Source organism: Marmota marmota, unplaced genomic scaffold (assembly GCF_001458135.2).
Source record: "Marmota marmota marmota unplaced genomic scaffold, marMar, whole genome shotgun sequence".
NCBI lineage: Eukaryota > Metazoa > Chordata > Mammalia > Rodentia > Sciuridae > Marmota > Marmota marmota.
In genome coordinates this window covers 155,697-172,788 of record NW_025999960.1, presented here as the reverse complement: position 1 = coordinate 172,788, position 17,092 = coordinate 155,697, and the positions used below count along the sequence as shown (strand labels likewise).

Sequence of the window (17,092 nt, the reverse complement as noted above, 5' to 3'; positions counted from 1 at the left end):
AAAAAAGCATCCTGGTTCTGTTGCAGATGTAAGAATAGCCAAACTGGAGTTTTGGATATCAGTTGTTATGGATTTGAGCCAAATCATCTTCTTTTTGGTCTGTAGAAATCGCTTTAGTTAATCTTTCTGGAATCCAAATCGGCTGCTGTTCTCCCTGTGGAAACACATAAACAGACCCCCGACTCCAGACAATCACTGGGTCAGGACCTTGGTTAATCTCTCTGGAATCCAAATCGGCTGCTGTTCTCCCTGTGGAAACACACAAACAGACCCCCGACTCCAGACAATTACTGGGTCAGGACCTTTCCATTGTCCTGTTAGAATATCCTTCCAAAGTACCTTGGGGTCAAACATTTTTCTCTGGAAAACATCATAGCTATTAAATTAAAATAAGGTTTTTATAACATCCCCTTAGTGTTTTTAATAATTTTATTCATTTAAAACTTATTTTTATGAGACTAAAAATATTCTTTTAACTTTTGAATACTATCTATTTATTTAATTTTCAAATCTTGTGGTACAAAAAAATTTTCAATCTTTTCCAAAGTGTTCATATTATTTGTGGTCATTACACAAGGGGTCAGTATAGAAAGAGAATCAAAGGATTGGAGGACAATTCCAAGAAGAGGCCACATTCTGAAGCCAAAATAGCACAAAATGATACATAATGATTGAATATTTGCACAAGGTAAACCTCCTCAAAATTTAGCAGTACATAGATATGCTTTAATGGAACTAATATGCTTCTAGTTCTTTAACAAGAGAGTGGACAAAATCTTAATTAGGATGTAATGATTTGAGAAAAAGATGGCTAACTCAACTGGATCATAATCTTCCTATATAACAATGAAGTAATAACTGAGAGACATTTGCTTATTTACTTATTTATGTTTTTGAGAGGTACTTCTTCTGGGGCTTCAGCCTCTTGGACTGCACAGCTACTGGTTCTTCCACCTCTCCAGCCTGCCATTGTGGACTATCCTGCTACTGGTTGTGTAAGCCAACCTAATAAATCCCCATTTTATAATTATACTTCCCGTTGATTCTGTTTCTCTAGAGAACCCTGACTAATACACCAAGTATGCACTATAAACCTTCACACAGGATGCCCTACTTCTAGTTAGCCTGCCTACAGCTTCCCCAGCCAGCAGTCCTCAATCAGAACTTACCTGAAGCCTTCTCGTTTACCACTGTAAAACTTGCTCACTCCTCTGGCCCACTTTGAGTCTCTGTCATACTGTGAATAATAGTGACTAATTCCCTTGATACTGCTGGTCTTTGTTTATTTCTGTAGATGTCATAGGTCAAGTTCCCTGGGAAATGGACTCTGAGATGAAGACTTGCAGACAGATGTATTGGGGAATACTCTCAGGATGGAACCTGTGAAGGGGGTGATGGGAATAGGGTTGGGCAGATGGAGAAGTTGATATATGACATAATTGAACTAGAGGAGTCAGGTGACCCCATGGGGAGCTCTGGGGCTGGGATGACCAATCAGAATTGTGCCCTGGATCAGTCACTGGACACTGGACACCCTTACAGAAGGAAGGGAACCTTAGAAGGCAGCTCTCTTTGAGCAAAAGCAAGTCCAAGAAAGGGTCTCAACTCTCAATTCTCAATAGTCAACAATCTAAGAAGCTAAGAAGCAGGTAGTGGGACCTCTCCCAGGGGGGAGAGATTGGATGATGCCACCAAACACACAGTTCACAGCAGACCATGTCTTTAACCCAACTTTGAATCTAAGTTCAAAGCTCTTATCACTACAGCATAGCTGTCTTCATTCAAAAACAGACAAATGGAATTGTGTGAACATTTGTTTTCTTTTCTCATAATCAAAAACTGAGGCCATATTTGTACAATGATTCAGACATTTTTCATAAATGATCCAGAGCATGGCAGTGGGCTCAACTGAATATGGCATTAAAAGATTTGAAATAAAACCCAGTCCAACCAACCAAAAGCAGTTAACTGAATAACCACATGTGGAGAGTCAGACCATTTTAATATCGCAGTCCTTACCAAATGTTCCCCTCGCTCAATAGAACAGAACAGTGTGACTTCTAGTTTTCCAGCTTGAGGTGCTGACAAATTGAAAATAAAAATTAATGTGCAAATAGTGCCATTCCCACTTGAAGGATATTCACCTCCAGGGACAATTATTCCATCTTAATCAAAATTTAATTTAATAAAGTGGATCTTGGAAGTTACTAAAATATTGATTTTTTTCTTTAAAACAACCTTATTTTCTACCATATTTTCCCACTAATGTTATATGATTATCACACAACTTTTAGCTTGATTTGACCTATTTAAACTTAGTATTTCCCTTTTGGATTGTACAACTAAATCAGTTGGTACTGTATCTAGTTAGGGAATTTACCTAAGGATTATCAGAAACATACACCAAGTTCTTTGTACAAATCAGTCTGAATAGTTCCTTCATCTGTAAACAAGCTGCTGTGACTTTTAAAGTATGTCTGCCAGCATATACACACACTATCACAAGACTCTTTGAACATATAAATCATTGTTCCCAGAACTGTTGACTCCTTCCCTTTTTGTATGCCCCTCCACCCCCCTCCAGTCTGAAGAAAGTTAGTCATCTCTGGATTAACCTTGTATGGTTAATGACTAATTTGTAACCTCTGTTAGCCCACAACATAATATGGATCATAAGAATTACCGGGGAATCCATTAAAATAGAAAATACCAGAGGTTCATCCTATTTCTAAAGAATCAGAACTTCTGTAGGCAATGCACAGGTAAATGTATAATTAAATGCCTCTTTTTAGAATTCTGTTAATATCACAGCTTAAGTACCACTCACAAACAAATTGTACATTTCTAGCAACAAATAAAGTTTTCTAGCTATAGCTATCAGGATAAAAGTGACATTTGAAGTTTGTACTATCTAAGGCTGTGTGCATAATGGCAATCTTTGGGAGTAGAAACAACAGGCTGCATTTCTCAACAGTGATGCATTTGTATTAGGCCTGTTAGAATGGAAACAATATAAATGCAAAGAATGGTAGCTGATCTAAGAAAAATTACTATAGAAGAATTGGTATGACCCAGTGATTAAGGGATTTGATTTTGATGCAAAAATCAAAAAGGTAATGAATAGCTATAAAGAAGAATGAAATTATGGCATTTGCTGATAAATGGATGGAACTGGAAGCTATCATGTTAAGTGAAATAAGCCAATCCCAAAAAAATCAAAGGCCCCATGGGGTTGGGGTTGTGACTCAGCAGTAGTATGCATGCCTAGCACAGGTGAGGTCCTGGGTTCAATCCTCAGCACCACATAAAAATAAATAAGTAAAATAAAGGTATTGTGTACAATTACAACTAAAAAATAAATTAAAAAAAAATAAAAGGCCCCCATGTTCTCTTTGATATGCAGAGGCTGACTCACAATGAGGGGAAGAACAGTGGAGGTTCACCTGATTGGATGAGGGGAAGGAATGGTGGGAAGGGAAGAGGGATGGGAATAGAAAAGACAGTAGAATGAATCAGACATAACTTTTCTATGTTCATATATGAATACACGACCAGTGTAACTCCACATCATGTACAATCACAAGAGTGGGAAGTTACACTCCATATATGTATGATATGTCAAAATACATTCTACTGTCATGTATAACTAAAAAGAACAACAACAAAGTAGGACTGGGGCTGTAGCTCAGTGGTAGAGCACTTGCCTTGCATGTGTGAAGCACTGGGTTCAATCCTTAGCACCACATCAAAATAAATAAAGATATTGTGTCCATCTACAACTAAGAAAATATTTTTTTAAAAGGTAGTGAAGGAGTTGAAAGTTATTTCAAAGTGTGAAGAAATGTTGGAAAAATAACTATTGACAAATTATTGAACAAATAAATATTGAATACAGCACTAACTGAGGTGATAGGGAGGTTACAAAGATAAGAACACCTCATTTAATTTACTTTTTAAAAAAATTTTTATTTTATTTTTATGTGATGCTGAGGATCGAACCCGGTACCTCACGCATGGGTAGGCGAGCACTCTACTTCTGAGCCACAACCCCAGCCCCCTAGTTTAATTTACTTTAATGAGTATTTATTGAGTATTTACCATATACACAGCATTTTCCTATGTTGTACTAAGGTAAAGTCCCCAAATTCGGATTTACATCAAACATAGCTGGGGAGATATATTTTGTTTATTTTATATTTTTCTGATGTTGGGGATTGAATGCAGGGCCTAGCACATGCTATGCAGATGCTCTACCACTGAGTTACACTCCCTAGCTGGGGAGAATTTTTTAAACAAAAGTCTTGCCTGTAATCCCAGTGACTCAAGAGGCTGAGGCAGGAAGATAACAAGTTCACGGCCAGTTGAGGCAACTTAGTGAGACTGCCTCAAAATTAGAATAAGTTGTGTGTGTGTGTGTTTGTGTGTGTTGGGGGTGACTAGGAATGTTGTATTCCTAGTCATAAGCTCTGTCATACCAATTCTTCTATAGTAATTTTTCTTAGATCAGCTACCATTCTTCGTACTTATATTGTTACCATTCTAACAGGCCTTGTACAAATGCATCACTGTTGAGAAATGCAGCCTGTTGTTTCTACTCCCAAAGATTCTCATTATGGGCTGGGGTTGTGGCTCAGTGGTAGAGTGCTTGCCTGTCATGCTCGAGGCCCTGGGTTCGATTCTCAGCACCACATATAAATAAATAAAACAAAGGTATTGTGTCCACATACAACTAAGGAATATATATATATATATATATATATATATATATATATACACATATATCTATCTATCTATATATATATATATATATATATATATAGAGAGAGAGAGAGAGAGAGAGAGAGAGAGAGATAAATAGAAAGCTAGAGTCTTTAAAAAAAAGATTGCCATTATGCACACAGCTTTGGATAGTACAAACTTCAAATGTCAGTTTTATCTTGATAGCCTATAGCCCTAGATTCTATCCCAAGTACCAAATAGATAGATAAATAAATGAATATATAAAATAAAAATAAAGTTCTTGTATTCCACATTAGTTCTGCTAAATCTAAATATCTGGGGGGGTGGGATTGGAAATCTCTAAATACAAAGTTCCCCCAAATTATTCTGATTCATCCAGTCTGCGGGCTAGCATTTGGGTCTATTCTTGAGACCACAAAAATGAGTGAAGTGTGGTGTTTGTTTTTAAGGAATGAACAAACCAGCATGGCAAGCTCTATGCTATAGCAACTGTCCTAACTCTGCCTAATATGCCTGACTTCTAAGTTGTACTCATGGTGTTTCCCCCCTCTGAAATGCTTTTTCGTCCTTTCTGCCATGAAAATATCCACCCTTCAAGATCTATTCAGATGGATCATATTTCACATTCCTTTGTCACTGCCCTCCACCCCAAGCTCATTACACTACCATGTTTCATAAAATTCACATTTACCTGTCCACTTCTCCATCACCTCCTTTTCATTCCTTTTTCAACTTCTTTAGACTGCTCAGATCGAACTTTTAACTCTTAACTTTTAATCTCCAGCTCTCCATCTGCCCTCCTACACCATTTAGTCTTTGTGGTTCTATTAATTTTGCATGGTTCAGTTAAAACTATTTTTTATATTAAAATACCTACAAAGTTAGGGATAAAATGCTCTAGCTTAATGTTCAAAATTCTTTACTGTATGAGATAGAGTCCCTCTGATTGTAAGCGACAGAACCGACTCTAATTAAGCAGGAAAAGATACGGACAAGTTCACAAAATTGAAGTTGCAATCATTTCCATTGTTTGCATAATTCTTCTTAAAATTCTCATTCTTAAAGGTCATCTGATGCAACATAGTTCTAATTCTTATTAATAGGAAGACAGGGCATCAACTGAAAAGCCACCTATAAATATACTTACAGGAGAAAGATAGTTCCTCCAAGGCAAAATCAGGGTGTGGTCACCAAAAGAAGAAACAAATATTAAGGAGAAAAATCTATATCTATATCTACTATACTCCAAAAAGGGTCCCAATCCAATGAAGTAAAACTGGACACAGAGGGGAGGAATTCTGTGCTTTTCTTTTCTGAGACATCAGTGGTCAAAATGGGGATAATAATAGCTCAAGAGTGCTAGTACTTGACTGTCTCAGTTGACTGTCCCCATGTTGGGGAAAGGCAGGCAGGCTAGTGGTTTCAGATATTTTAAACAGTGTGTGCATTGATTCAAGAAGTCACCAGGAGTCATTAGGATAAAGATAAACTTTTCATATTCAAGTAATTATAATGAGCTTCAGAAAATACTGAAGAGTATTTTTAAAAAATAAGTCAACCCTCATAATACAGGAACAGCCAGAATTTTATTGGGGAGAAAGTCAGTAGGGTAACAGTAGCTTCTGAATTTTTAGGAGGGTAACAAGTCTTCTACTTCCAAGTTCAAGAAAGGCCCTATCATCTCCCGAAGTTCCCACATTGTGCGGCGCCCAAGTATGCTAGGGAGCACCCTCTCAAAGATAAATGTACCATCCACAAACAGGACGTAACATGAAATTCCAGTGAAGGTGAGGACATAAAACATGATGAAAATTCTCAGTGCACGTTTCCTAGGAGGAAAGAAAACATCTGTGTTAAAAAAAAAAAAAAACACCTGAAGAGAATGCATTGATAGGACTCCTGGCTCCTTGGGGGCTGGGGATGTGGCTCAAGTGGTAGCATGCTAACCTAGCATGCGTGAGGCACTGGGTTCAATTCTCAGCACCACATAAAAGATATTGTGTCCACCTAAAACTAAAAAATAAATATTTAAAAAAAATTGACCTTGGTTCACATCTGTAAAAGAAGGGGCTTGGAACAGATGAGTGCTCACAGCCCACACGGGGGTTGGCAATGGAATCTAATGTGGGACAGCCACAAGGCAACAAAACCCTGGATGTGTTGGGGCTCTTCTCACACTCCCACAGGTTGTCCCAGCTCTGCCTGTCCTGAGGTGTGGGATGCCTATTTGGGGGCATGGAAAGACACTGGCAGTTAGATTTTCTTCCCATGTGTTTTAGTCAGTTTTTGCATCTCTATGACCAAAATACACAACAAGAACAACCTAGAGGAGAAGTTTATTTGGGGCTCATAGTTTCAGAGGTCTCAGTCCATAGACAGCTGACCCCATTTCTCTGGGCTGGAGGTGAGACAGAACATCAGAGGAAAAGGACCAATGGAGGAAAGCTGCTTAGCTCATCGCGGGGTTGGGAAGCAGAGAGAGGAAGGGGCTGCTGGAGAAACAACCTTTCCAGAGCATGCCCCAGTGACCCACCTCCCCCAGCCTCAGTTACCACCAGTAAGTCTCTTCCAACTAGGATGAAGTGATTAGGTTACAGCTGTCACGATCCAATCACTTTTCCTCTGAATATTCCTGAGAATAGGAGCTTTGGGGGGATACCTTGTATCCAAACCATAAATATATCAGATATCACACAAAATATATCATGATGGTAGGTAGGAATGAAGCTCTGTCACCAGTTTTGTTCTGCCACAAGATTTTCCCTTATAAAGTAATCTAAGCTTTTTCAAATCCTTTTCTGGGCTGGACCCATGGTGTATTTTGCTCATTTGATTTTAAGTCCTTGCGTTGTTAATTTCTAATTGTACATGCAATCTATGACTAGGGCAGAAAAATCTAGAAAATCCAGAAAAACATAAAGAAGAAAAGAAATGTCACAGATAATCTAATTACCTAGAGATAAATACTGTAGGATTTATTTCGTAAGAGAAAATCTGGGGCACAGGTAAAGCCAGCTTTGGATCTATTTTGTGACCTAACTCGGTGGATTTTAGAAACCAGAGCCAAGTTTCTTAGTATTATACCCCCTGGCTACCTCGTAGCAGTTGCATAAGTAATTGATTTTACCTCACACATTTATTAAAGAACCAACATTTTAAAGATACTCTGTTAAGAAGGAGCTTTGTGTGCTGCTAACATGAAGTAGAGAGGTCCTGTCCTAAGGGCCCCTAAGTCTAGATTTATTCTTTCTTATGAAAAGGAAAAATACTCATTACCAAAACATATAGAGCTGGGATTGTGGATCAGTGGTAGAGCATTTTCCTAGTTATGTGTGAGGCACTGGGTTTGAATCTCAGCACCACATATAAATAAATTAATTAAACAAAGGTCCATCAACAACTAAAAAAAAAAAATGTAAAAAACTCTATTCTTCCTAACTTCCCAAAATAGTCATCTTTGAAAACATGAAATTAGAATACTTTCTTTAAAAAACACTTTTTAAGTTTTTAAAAAGATGCAAATTTCTGAATTATAGATAACTTGGGAAACAGAGAAAAGAAGAAATTATAATCCCATAGCTTTAATATAAACAATTTAAAAAAATATTTCCTTCCTTTCTTCCCTTATTATTTCCTTCCTTTCTTTCTTTTTTCCCCCCTTCTTTTTTTGGTGGTTCTAAGGATTGAACCCAGGGCCTTGTGCATGCTAGGAAAGCACTCTACCAACTGAGCTACAACCCCAGCCCCTCATTTATTATTTCTATTGTGCTTTAGGGTTTTGTTGTTTGTTTTTGTATTTTTTTGTTTTCCTTTTTTCCCCTTATTTTTCTCTTTGTATCATTCCAGGTTTTGTTCCCTCCCTACAGTGAATTCTCTAGGTATAGATGAACTCATGTTTGTTTTTTTTTGACACTACTGAATCACTTGATTTTAATTTACAATAACTGAACTTTTAATTTAAAGGCTCTTCAATATTTTATTAAGCAAATATAAGTGTATATAATATCTATTTTAAAAGGGTCAAACATTTTTCTCTGGAAAACATCATAGCTATTAATTAAAATAAGGTTTTTATAACATCCCCTTAGTGTTTTTAATAATTTTATTCATTTAAAACTTATTTTTATGAGACTAAAAATATTCTTTTAACTTTTGAATACTATCTATTTATTTAATTTTCAAATCTTGTGGTACAAAAAAATTTTCAATCTTTTCCAAAGTGTTCATATTATTTGTGGTCATTACACAAGGGGTCAGTATAGAAAGAGAATCAAAGGATTGGAGGACAATTCCAAGAAGAGGCCACATTCTGAAGCCAAAATAGCACAAAATGATACATAATGATTGAATATTTGCACAAGGTAAACCTCCTCAAAATTTAGCAGTACATAGATATGCTTTAATGGAACTAATATGCTTCTAGTTCTTTAACAAGAGAGTGGACAAAATCTTAATTAGGATGTAATGATTTGAGAAAAAGATGGCTAACTCAACTGGATCATAATCTTCCTATATAACAATGAAGTAATAACTGAGAGACATTTGCTTATTTACTTATTTATGTTTTTGAGAGGTACTTCATATCCCACGAAATCCACCCTTTAAAGTGTATGTGTCAGTGGCATTTAGTTTAGTAACAAGGGTGTACCACCAATGTCACTAATTCCAGGAAAATATCATCTTCCCCAAAAGAAAATCCATATTTACGAGCAGTCACTCTTTCTCTATTCTCTATTATAATGTGCTCTTATAACCAATGAGCTACTTGCTGTCTGTATGGATTTTCCTATTTTGAACTTTACATAAAAGGTATCATAAACATGTCTTTTTGTGTCTGGCTTCTTGTATTTAGCATGTTTTTTTGAGATCATTCATGTTGTATCAGTGCTTCATTCTTTTTTGTGTCTAATACATCATTGTGTGGATATACCACATTTTGTTTATCCATTCATCAGTTAATGAACATTTGGGTTGTTTCTATTTGGGGGCAGTTATGAATAATGCTGCCATAAACATTTATGTTCAGGTTTTTGTGTGGATATATGTCTGACTAGATCATATATACCGAGGAGTGAGGAGTAGAATTGCAGGGTCACATAGTAACACTGTCGAACATTTTTAGGAATTATCAAACTGTTTTCCAAAGTGGCTGTATCATTTTACAGTCTCACCAACAATGTATGAGGGTTCTGGTTTCTCCACATCTTCTTTAATGCTTTTGTGTGTGTGTGTGTGTGTGTGTGTGTGTGTGTGTGGTGTTGTTTTGTTTTGTTTTGTTGGTGCTAGGGATTGAACCCAGGGGTGCTCTACTACTGAGCTAAGTCCCCAGTCCTTTTTATTTATATTTTTTAAATGTTTAGACAGGGTGTTTTGCTAAATTGATGAGGGTCTTACTAAATTGTGGAGGATGGTCTGGACTTCTTAATCCTCCTGCCTCAGCCTCCCGAGTTGCTGGGATTACAAGCATGTACCACCACACCCGGCTGAGATGACTGTAGATCATCTTACTGGGTATATAGTAGCATCTCACTATGTTTCAATGTGGTTTTGATTTGCTTTTCCTTAATGACCAATGACATCAATCATCTTTTCATGTGCTTCATTGTGGTTTTTGACCAGTATGCTTATTGACCACACATCTATCTTCTTGGAGAAATGTCATATCTGAGTCCTTTGACTATTGTGAAAACTGGGTTATTTTTCTTTTGGACGTTAAAGAGATTCTTATAGATTCCAGATACTAAATCCTTAATTTTGAGAGTTCTGAAAAAGTTGATTCTGATAATTTTCTTCAGGTTTAAGGAAGAGAAAATTTTCTGAGTTTTTTTAAAAAATATTTATTTCTTTAGTTTTTAGGTGGACACAGTATCTTTATTTCACATTTATGTGGTGCTGAGAACCAAACCCAGTGCCTCACGCACACTAGGCGAGCGCACTACTTGAGCCACATCCCCAGCCCTTTCTGAGGTTTTTGCTTCATCATTTTCACTGACTGTACTCCTCATTTATTTATTAATTTGACATTTGCTGAGAATTATAAGAATATTCCATATATGTCCCCAAATGAAGATAAGCTCCCTGCCTTTGTGTATCCCATTGAGTATTACAAGAAAAGAGATTTGCAACACCTGAAGTGCAGTAATATGCTCTTGGCTGTATAACAAGATTATGTGCAAGGTATAGGGTGCACACACTCTGACAACTCAACAACAAAAAGACAACTCAGCTTTTAAAAGGAAAGGACTTGAGAAAATAGAGTGTTAAAGCTTCTACATGGGTTAGTTGTTTGGAAATGAAGAATCAGAATTCTTTTCTTAGAGGAGAATATTGCTCAGAGTCTTTAGGATAATGTAGCATCTCTAGAAAAAGACCCAAAGAATCAGAATTCACCATATACAGGTCTCCAATACCACACAGGAGAAAGGCATCCTGTCCAGCAACCAAAGGTTTTCAAATCTGCTTAGTGAGAACGTTCCTTTGGTGGTGGAGGTTTATCACAGCTTGATTTAGATAATAGGTAGATAAATCTCATATATAGATAAACATATAGATATCATATATAGACAAATTTATCCCCCCCCCCAAAAAAAAGAAAGAAAGAAAGAAAGAAAATTCAGCCCATAAGGGCCCCTCTTTCCAACTCACCATGCTGCAATGTGGGGAGGAGAGTTCTGTTCTAAAGGTGGTGGTGAGGCCTCAGGAAGCAGTGGATCTGTTTCTTCCACATTCATTTCTTCAGAATTGTAAGAATCTGTTTCCCTTTCTTGAATTTGGTACCTTCCCAACTTTGTATTCAGCAGAGTCATTTCCTTATAAAAGTTCTGGGGAAAAAAAAGAGAGAGAGAGAGAGAAATCAACTTTTTTTTTTTAAATCATTCTAGCGGTCTCCTAGTCCTCACCCACCACACCCCAGCCCTGGGGCTCAAACCCAGGGCAGTGCACAAGCTACGCAAGCACTCTTCCACTGAGCTACATCCCCAGGCACTGTTTTGTTTTATTTTGAGACCAGATCTCACTAAGTTTCCCAGGAGGGACTAGAACTTGTGATACTTCTGCCTCACAACTTCCCAAGTAGGGAGACTTCAGGTGCCTGAATGATAAATCATGTGCATGTGACATGAGGAAATCATTGGTAAGGGCATACTCAATAAGAGGGGACTTACACATTCACAGTGTAAGGAAGCACCATAGTAGACAATTAAGTGAAACCCACATGCTAATCTGTTTTTAAAATATTTTTCTAATACACACACACACACACACACACACACACACACATATATATATATATATATATATATATATATATTTAGTTGTTTATGGACCTTTATTTTATTTATTTTATTTTATATGTGGTGACGAGAATAGATCTCAGTGCCTCACACATGCTAGCCAAGTGCTCTACCACTGAGCTACAACCCATCCCCCCTGCATGCTAATCTTCGTTGGATTATTCAAGTAGGAAGATATCTGTGTACTGAATTAATCTAATTTGTTCATTTATGTAAATACATATGTAGTCATATTCATTGGGTGACTATTGCCAACTAGGCACTCTTCTAGGATACAGTAATAATAAAATACACAAGGAAGGTGCAATCAATTACATGTACATTTATAGGGGCTATGGAACAAATAACTAAATGCACACATACATTAGATACTATGGATTAGTATACACACTAAAGAGAAAACTTGGTAATGAAACAGAGAGTAGCTGAAGGTTTGGGGGCATCGACTGGAGATGTGGGATGAATAGGTACCTGTGAGAAGGAAGCAGGTTGATACATTCATTCATTCGTTCACATTTACCTGGATGTGTGAGACTATGGGGAAGGAATTCAAAGATGAAGTCATTTCCTGGCCAGGGAAGAATAAGAGAGGTCTGGAAGACGAAATGACATTTGAACTGAGAACACCCAGAATGGTAATTCGTGGACATGGAGAAAAGCTCCAGAGTAGAAGCAGCACAGGGGTATCAGCTCAAGAGTGCACCAAAACTGTGAGATGTTCTGTTGGCCCGAAGCAGAAGGCCAGGAAGGGAGAAGGAGATAAGACTAAAGAGAGACTGCAGTGTGGTGTACCTGCAAGTTCTAAGGGAACAAATGACCTCTGGGTTAAGATAGAAATCTTGTGATTTATTTGAACTGGTGTATCTGTAAAATCTTACCTCTATTCTTTCAATGAGTTTCTCCTTTAATTCATGAGCTTCATTACAAGCATCTACCTGAAAGGATATCCATATTTCTGAGCAAAATGAAAATTATAATTTCTGGTTTATACAATAAAATCCCTCATTTCATTTGACACCACTTATAAAGTGTGGGTTGAAATTTACTCTTATTTGGTGAAATTGTTCCTCTTAGAGTAAATTCATGAATTGTTCATGAACCATGAAGTGCAAACTGCCAAAAGATTAATCAATAGATTACCAAGATTATTTTCAGTACTTTGAAAGTATACATTTACACATTAGCCACTTGTTATAAATCATCTTTTTCTCTCTGCAGTACTCCTTCCTTGCTCCTTAGGAAAAAACAAAACAAAACTTCTTCAGGACATTAGTATGTATCTGAGAAAATAAGAAAGGGTTTTTTTTGTGTGTGTGCTGGGGATTGAACCCAGGGCTTTGTGCACAAGAGGCAAGCACTTTACCAACTGAGCTATATCCCCAGCCCAGAAAGTGTTTATTAAAATATATATATATAAAAATATATACATATTTTTTTGGTACGGGGGGTTGAACTAAAGGGCACTTAACCACTGAGACACATCCCTAGCCCGTTTTTGTATTTTATTTAGAGACAACTTCTCGCTGAGTTTCTCAGCACCTCACTAAGTTGCTGAGGTTGGCTTTGAACTTGTGATCCTCCTGCCTTGGCCTCCTGTGCCACTGGCAATTCAGGCATGTGCCACAGTGCCTGGCAAAAAGTATTTCTTTTAAACACTTAAAAATTTATAATTTAGGGCTGGGGATGTGGCTCAAGCGGTAGCGCGCTCGCCTGACATGGGTGCGGCCCGGGTTCGATCCTCAGCACCACATACAAACAAAGATGTTGTGTCCGCCAAGAACTAACTAAATAAATAAATAAATATTAAAAAATTCTCTCTCTCTCTCTCTTAAAAAATTTTATAATTTATAACTATGAAGTCCTATTTTATTTAATTGAATATTCAGGCTCCCTGGTTTAGCAAAAGCTATTCATAAAAAAGTTATGGTTCCTGTTTTCTTCCCATGTTTCCAATAAGTTATCAAGGAGAGAACACAGATGGTTTCTGTCAGTAAGACAGGGAGCTGGGGTTGTGGCTCAGTGGTAGAGCACTTGCCTAGCATGTGTGAGGCACTGGGTTCGATCCTCAGCGCCACATAAAAATAAATAAAATAAAGGTATTGTGTCCATATAAAGCTAAAAATCTTTAAAAAGAAAAAAAGAACAAGACAGGGGCCAAAACCAAACCATTCCCTTCTAAGACATGAATGCCAACTGCACATATGTCAGAATTTAAAAAAAGGTAAGAGGACACCTACAAGCATAGAAAACTATTGAAGAAAATTGTTATATGAAAAAGCAATTGCAAAATAGTGTGTATAATATGATCTCATTGAAATAACAATAATACACAAATATATGTACAAGAAAAATTCAGAATATCAGAATATAAATGTCCTAAGATGTAAAGGTCCTATTACATTTTAGAATATAAATGTCCTAAAATAACATGTCCCTTTTGAGGGACTGGGATTATTTTTCATTTTTTAAAAAATCTCAATTAGTCTCACAATTTTTAGTTGCTAAAATAAGTATGTATTACTTGTATTAGAAGAAAAGTGCATATACATGTTTATGTATAATATTAATATAAATGGAGAGCATGACAAAGACTGGTTCTTTTCATCTGGAAAAATGGGCAAGTGACTTCATCACTTCGTCTTTTTGAATCATACTTTTCTTTTTTTGAAAGTAAAACTACAGACTAAATGACAGTAAGTTCCCTTCTTGGTTTCAATTTCTGAGAGTATTTTCATTGAATTTTAGATTCCATTCCCTGAAATTCTCGAAATTTGAGATTTCTTGAAGAATTATTTACCTCCTTAAAGCCATTTTATCATTACCTGGGTCAATTTGTTATTCATTTCTCTTAATTGCTTTCTAATTTCTATGATCTTCTCCTAGAAAACAAAAGCATATAAAGTAGAAGTTATAATGAATGATGTGTGGAAGTGAAACAAAACAAATTATTTTTAGGAGAAAGTACATGTGAGATCAAAAAGTTTCAGACTGAATAAAAGCTGTTCCACCCCCAATGCCGTTCTGTGTATTAATCTACAAAACAGCATTAAATCAAGATATCGCTAGCTGCATCCTACATAAATGGCCACAGAGGTAGACACTGAGCGAGTTGGACACAAGTAATAGGAGTACTTATCTCCTCAAGCAGTTTTTACTCACCAGGAGCTTATTGCTACCCTGGAAAGTGAGTAGTCACCTCCATGTCGTACCAAGTTAATTTGTCACCAACCCCAAATTGATCATGTGATTTAATTACTCAGGAAGGAGTTATGCTACAATGATCACATTTTAATTGACGTTCTGGTTTACTGTTTACAACAAACATGCAGAACTTGTCAAAGATAACTAGGATAGAGTTCATCTCAGAATAAAAATCTAGATGTTTATTTGGGGATTTCAGAAAGCTTCATGGACGTGAGGACTCAATGATCAGGTGATACCCAAAGGCCACCTCAAAAGGCCGTCCACAAATGCGATGGTCATCTTTACCCTAAGTACATGTATGAAGACACGAAGGATGTGAGTCTACTTTGTGTACAACCAGAGATATGAAAAATCGTGCTCTATATGTGTAATATGCATTGTCATGCATCCTATTGTCATATATAACGAATTAAAATTTAAAAAACTTTTAAAAATAAATAATTTTTTTAAAAAAGGCAGTCCACAGTTTAAAGGTCTTTTAAATAAACCCATCTTTGTTTCTGTTTTTCTTTTTTTCCAGAAATAATTTTACTAAATTATTCTTTCACATTTTTCTTACTCCATTTTATCATGAGGAATAAATAAGCCAATACTTGTGATATTATTTTAATTTTATTAACTTCCTTACTTTCCTCACCAGAGGAAATTCCATCAGCCCGTACACTTGACAACAGAGATTGGGTCTTTTTTTTAAAAAAAACGTATTTATTGAGGTACAATTTATGTACAGTAAACTCACCTTTCAAGATCATACAGTTCCTAAATTTTGATGCTTGTATACTGTCACATAGTCATCACTGCCACCAGGATTACAGACTGTTTTCTTCATTTCTTTTCATTTCTTTGTGCCCTTTGTCAATCCCCTCCTCCCTTTCTCCACTCAACCCCTAACCACTAACCTATTTTCTCTTCCTATGGTTTTTGCAGAGTGTTACCTAAATAGAGTCATACACCCATAGCCTTCTGAGTCTGGGGTCCTTCACTTAGCCTAAGGCATCAGAGTCCACTCATGTTTTGGGTGAATAAGATGTTTGTTCCTTTTTATTGCACAGTGGTATTTCACCACACAGAACCCACAGTTTATCCACATACCCACTGGTGGATACTGGGACTGTTTCTTGTTTTTAAGCACAGGCCTGGTTTTGTTTAGTTTTGTTTTTAATGTGTATACAAAGTTTCATATTTCCAGTACAGACAATTTCCAGGCATAGGTATGATGTCTGCCCTTTTCCTATTATCCCAAACTCCTCCTTTGTTCAAAAACAAAACAAAACAAAAAACTCACTTTTATTTAACTTTGCTCCTCCATCTTTCTCCCCAGTCTTTAGATATTTGTCCTTCCTAATCTCTGCTTCCTGATGAAAACCACATTCCTATAATACATTCAGCTGACTTTTGGGAAAAATGTCAAAGGAGACTGTCCGCTTCTTTTTTCCAGAGTTTGCAATTTCCAAAGCCCCAAATAGTGCATGTGTGTGGGTGGGTGGGTGGGGAGCTGTTTTCTTTTTAACTAGTGCAAAATAAGATTATGACTGAGAATATTAGACTATATTATGTTTAAAAGTAATTTTTTCTTCTCTAGGTAAGAAATCTGTGCTGGTCTGGAGGTGACTTTTGAATATAGTGAGGAATCTAAAAAAATCATTAACCTTCCATTATCAATACATAAAGTAAATTTTACTTCTTCCAAAATCCACTTTAAATTCTAGAGCTTGAACAAAGCATGAGGTTGGCAAATTTCAATAAAAAGAAAAGAATGATAAATATTTCAAGATTTTTTTTTTTTTTTTTTCAGAAAAAAGTGTAAAATTTTCATTTTGGACTTCTACTTTAAAGGCCGGCTTACAGTATTAGTG

The 17,092-nt window shown here is 36.5% G+C and overlaps 1 protein-coding gene across 1 annotated transcript in view; it reads right to left on the bottom strand.

Annotated features, from left to right (window-relative positions):
• Positions 1 to 6,307: 6,307 nt before the first annotated feature.
• The window catches only part of Smco2 (single-pass membrane protein with coiled-coil domains 2), a 20,872-nt gene continuing 10,087 nt past the window's right edge, over positions 6,308 to 17,092 (bottom strand). Inside the window, exons 6-9 of the mRNA XM_015493417.2 lie at positions 14,855 to 14,911; positions 12,911 to 12,967; positions 11,386 to 11,561; positions 6,308 to 6,569 (exon numbers count right to left, since the gene is read on the bottom strand). Of these exons, the coding sequence (XP_015348903.1) occupies positions 6,371 to 6,569; positions 11,386 to 11,561; positions 12,911 to 12,967; positions 14,855 to 14,911 (489 nt within the window). The 3' untranslated portion in view covers positions 6,308 to 6,370. The remainder of the gene's footprint in view (positions 6,570 to 11,385; positions 11,562 to 12,910; positions 12,968 to 14,854; positions 14,912 to 17,092) is intronic.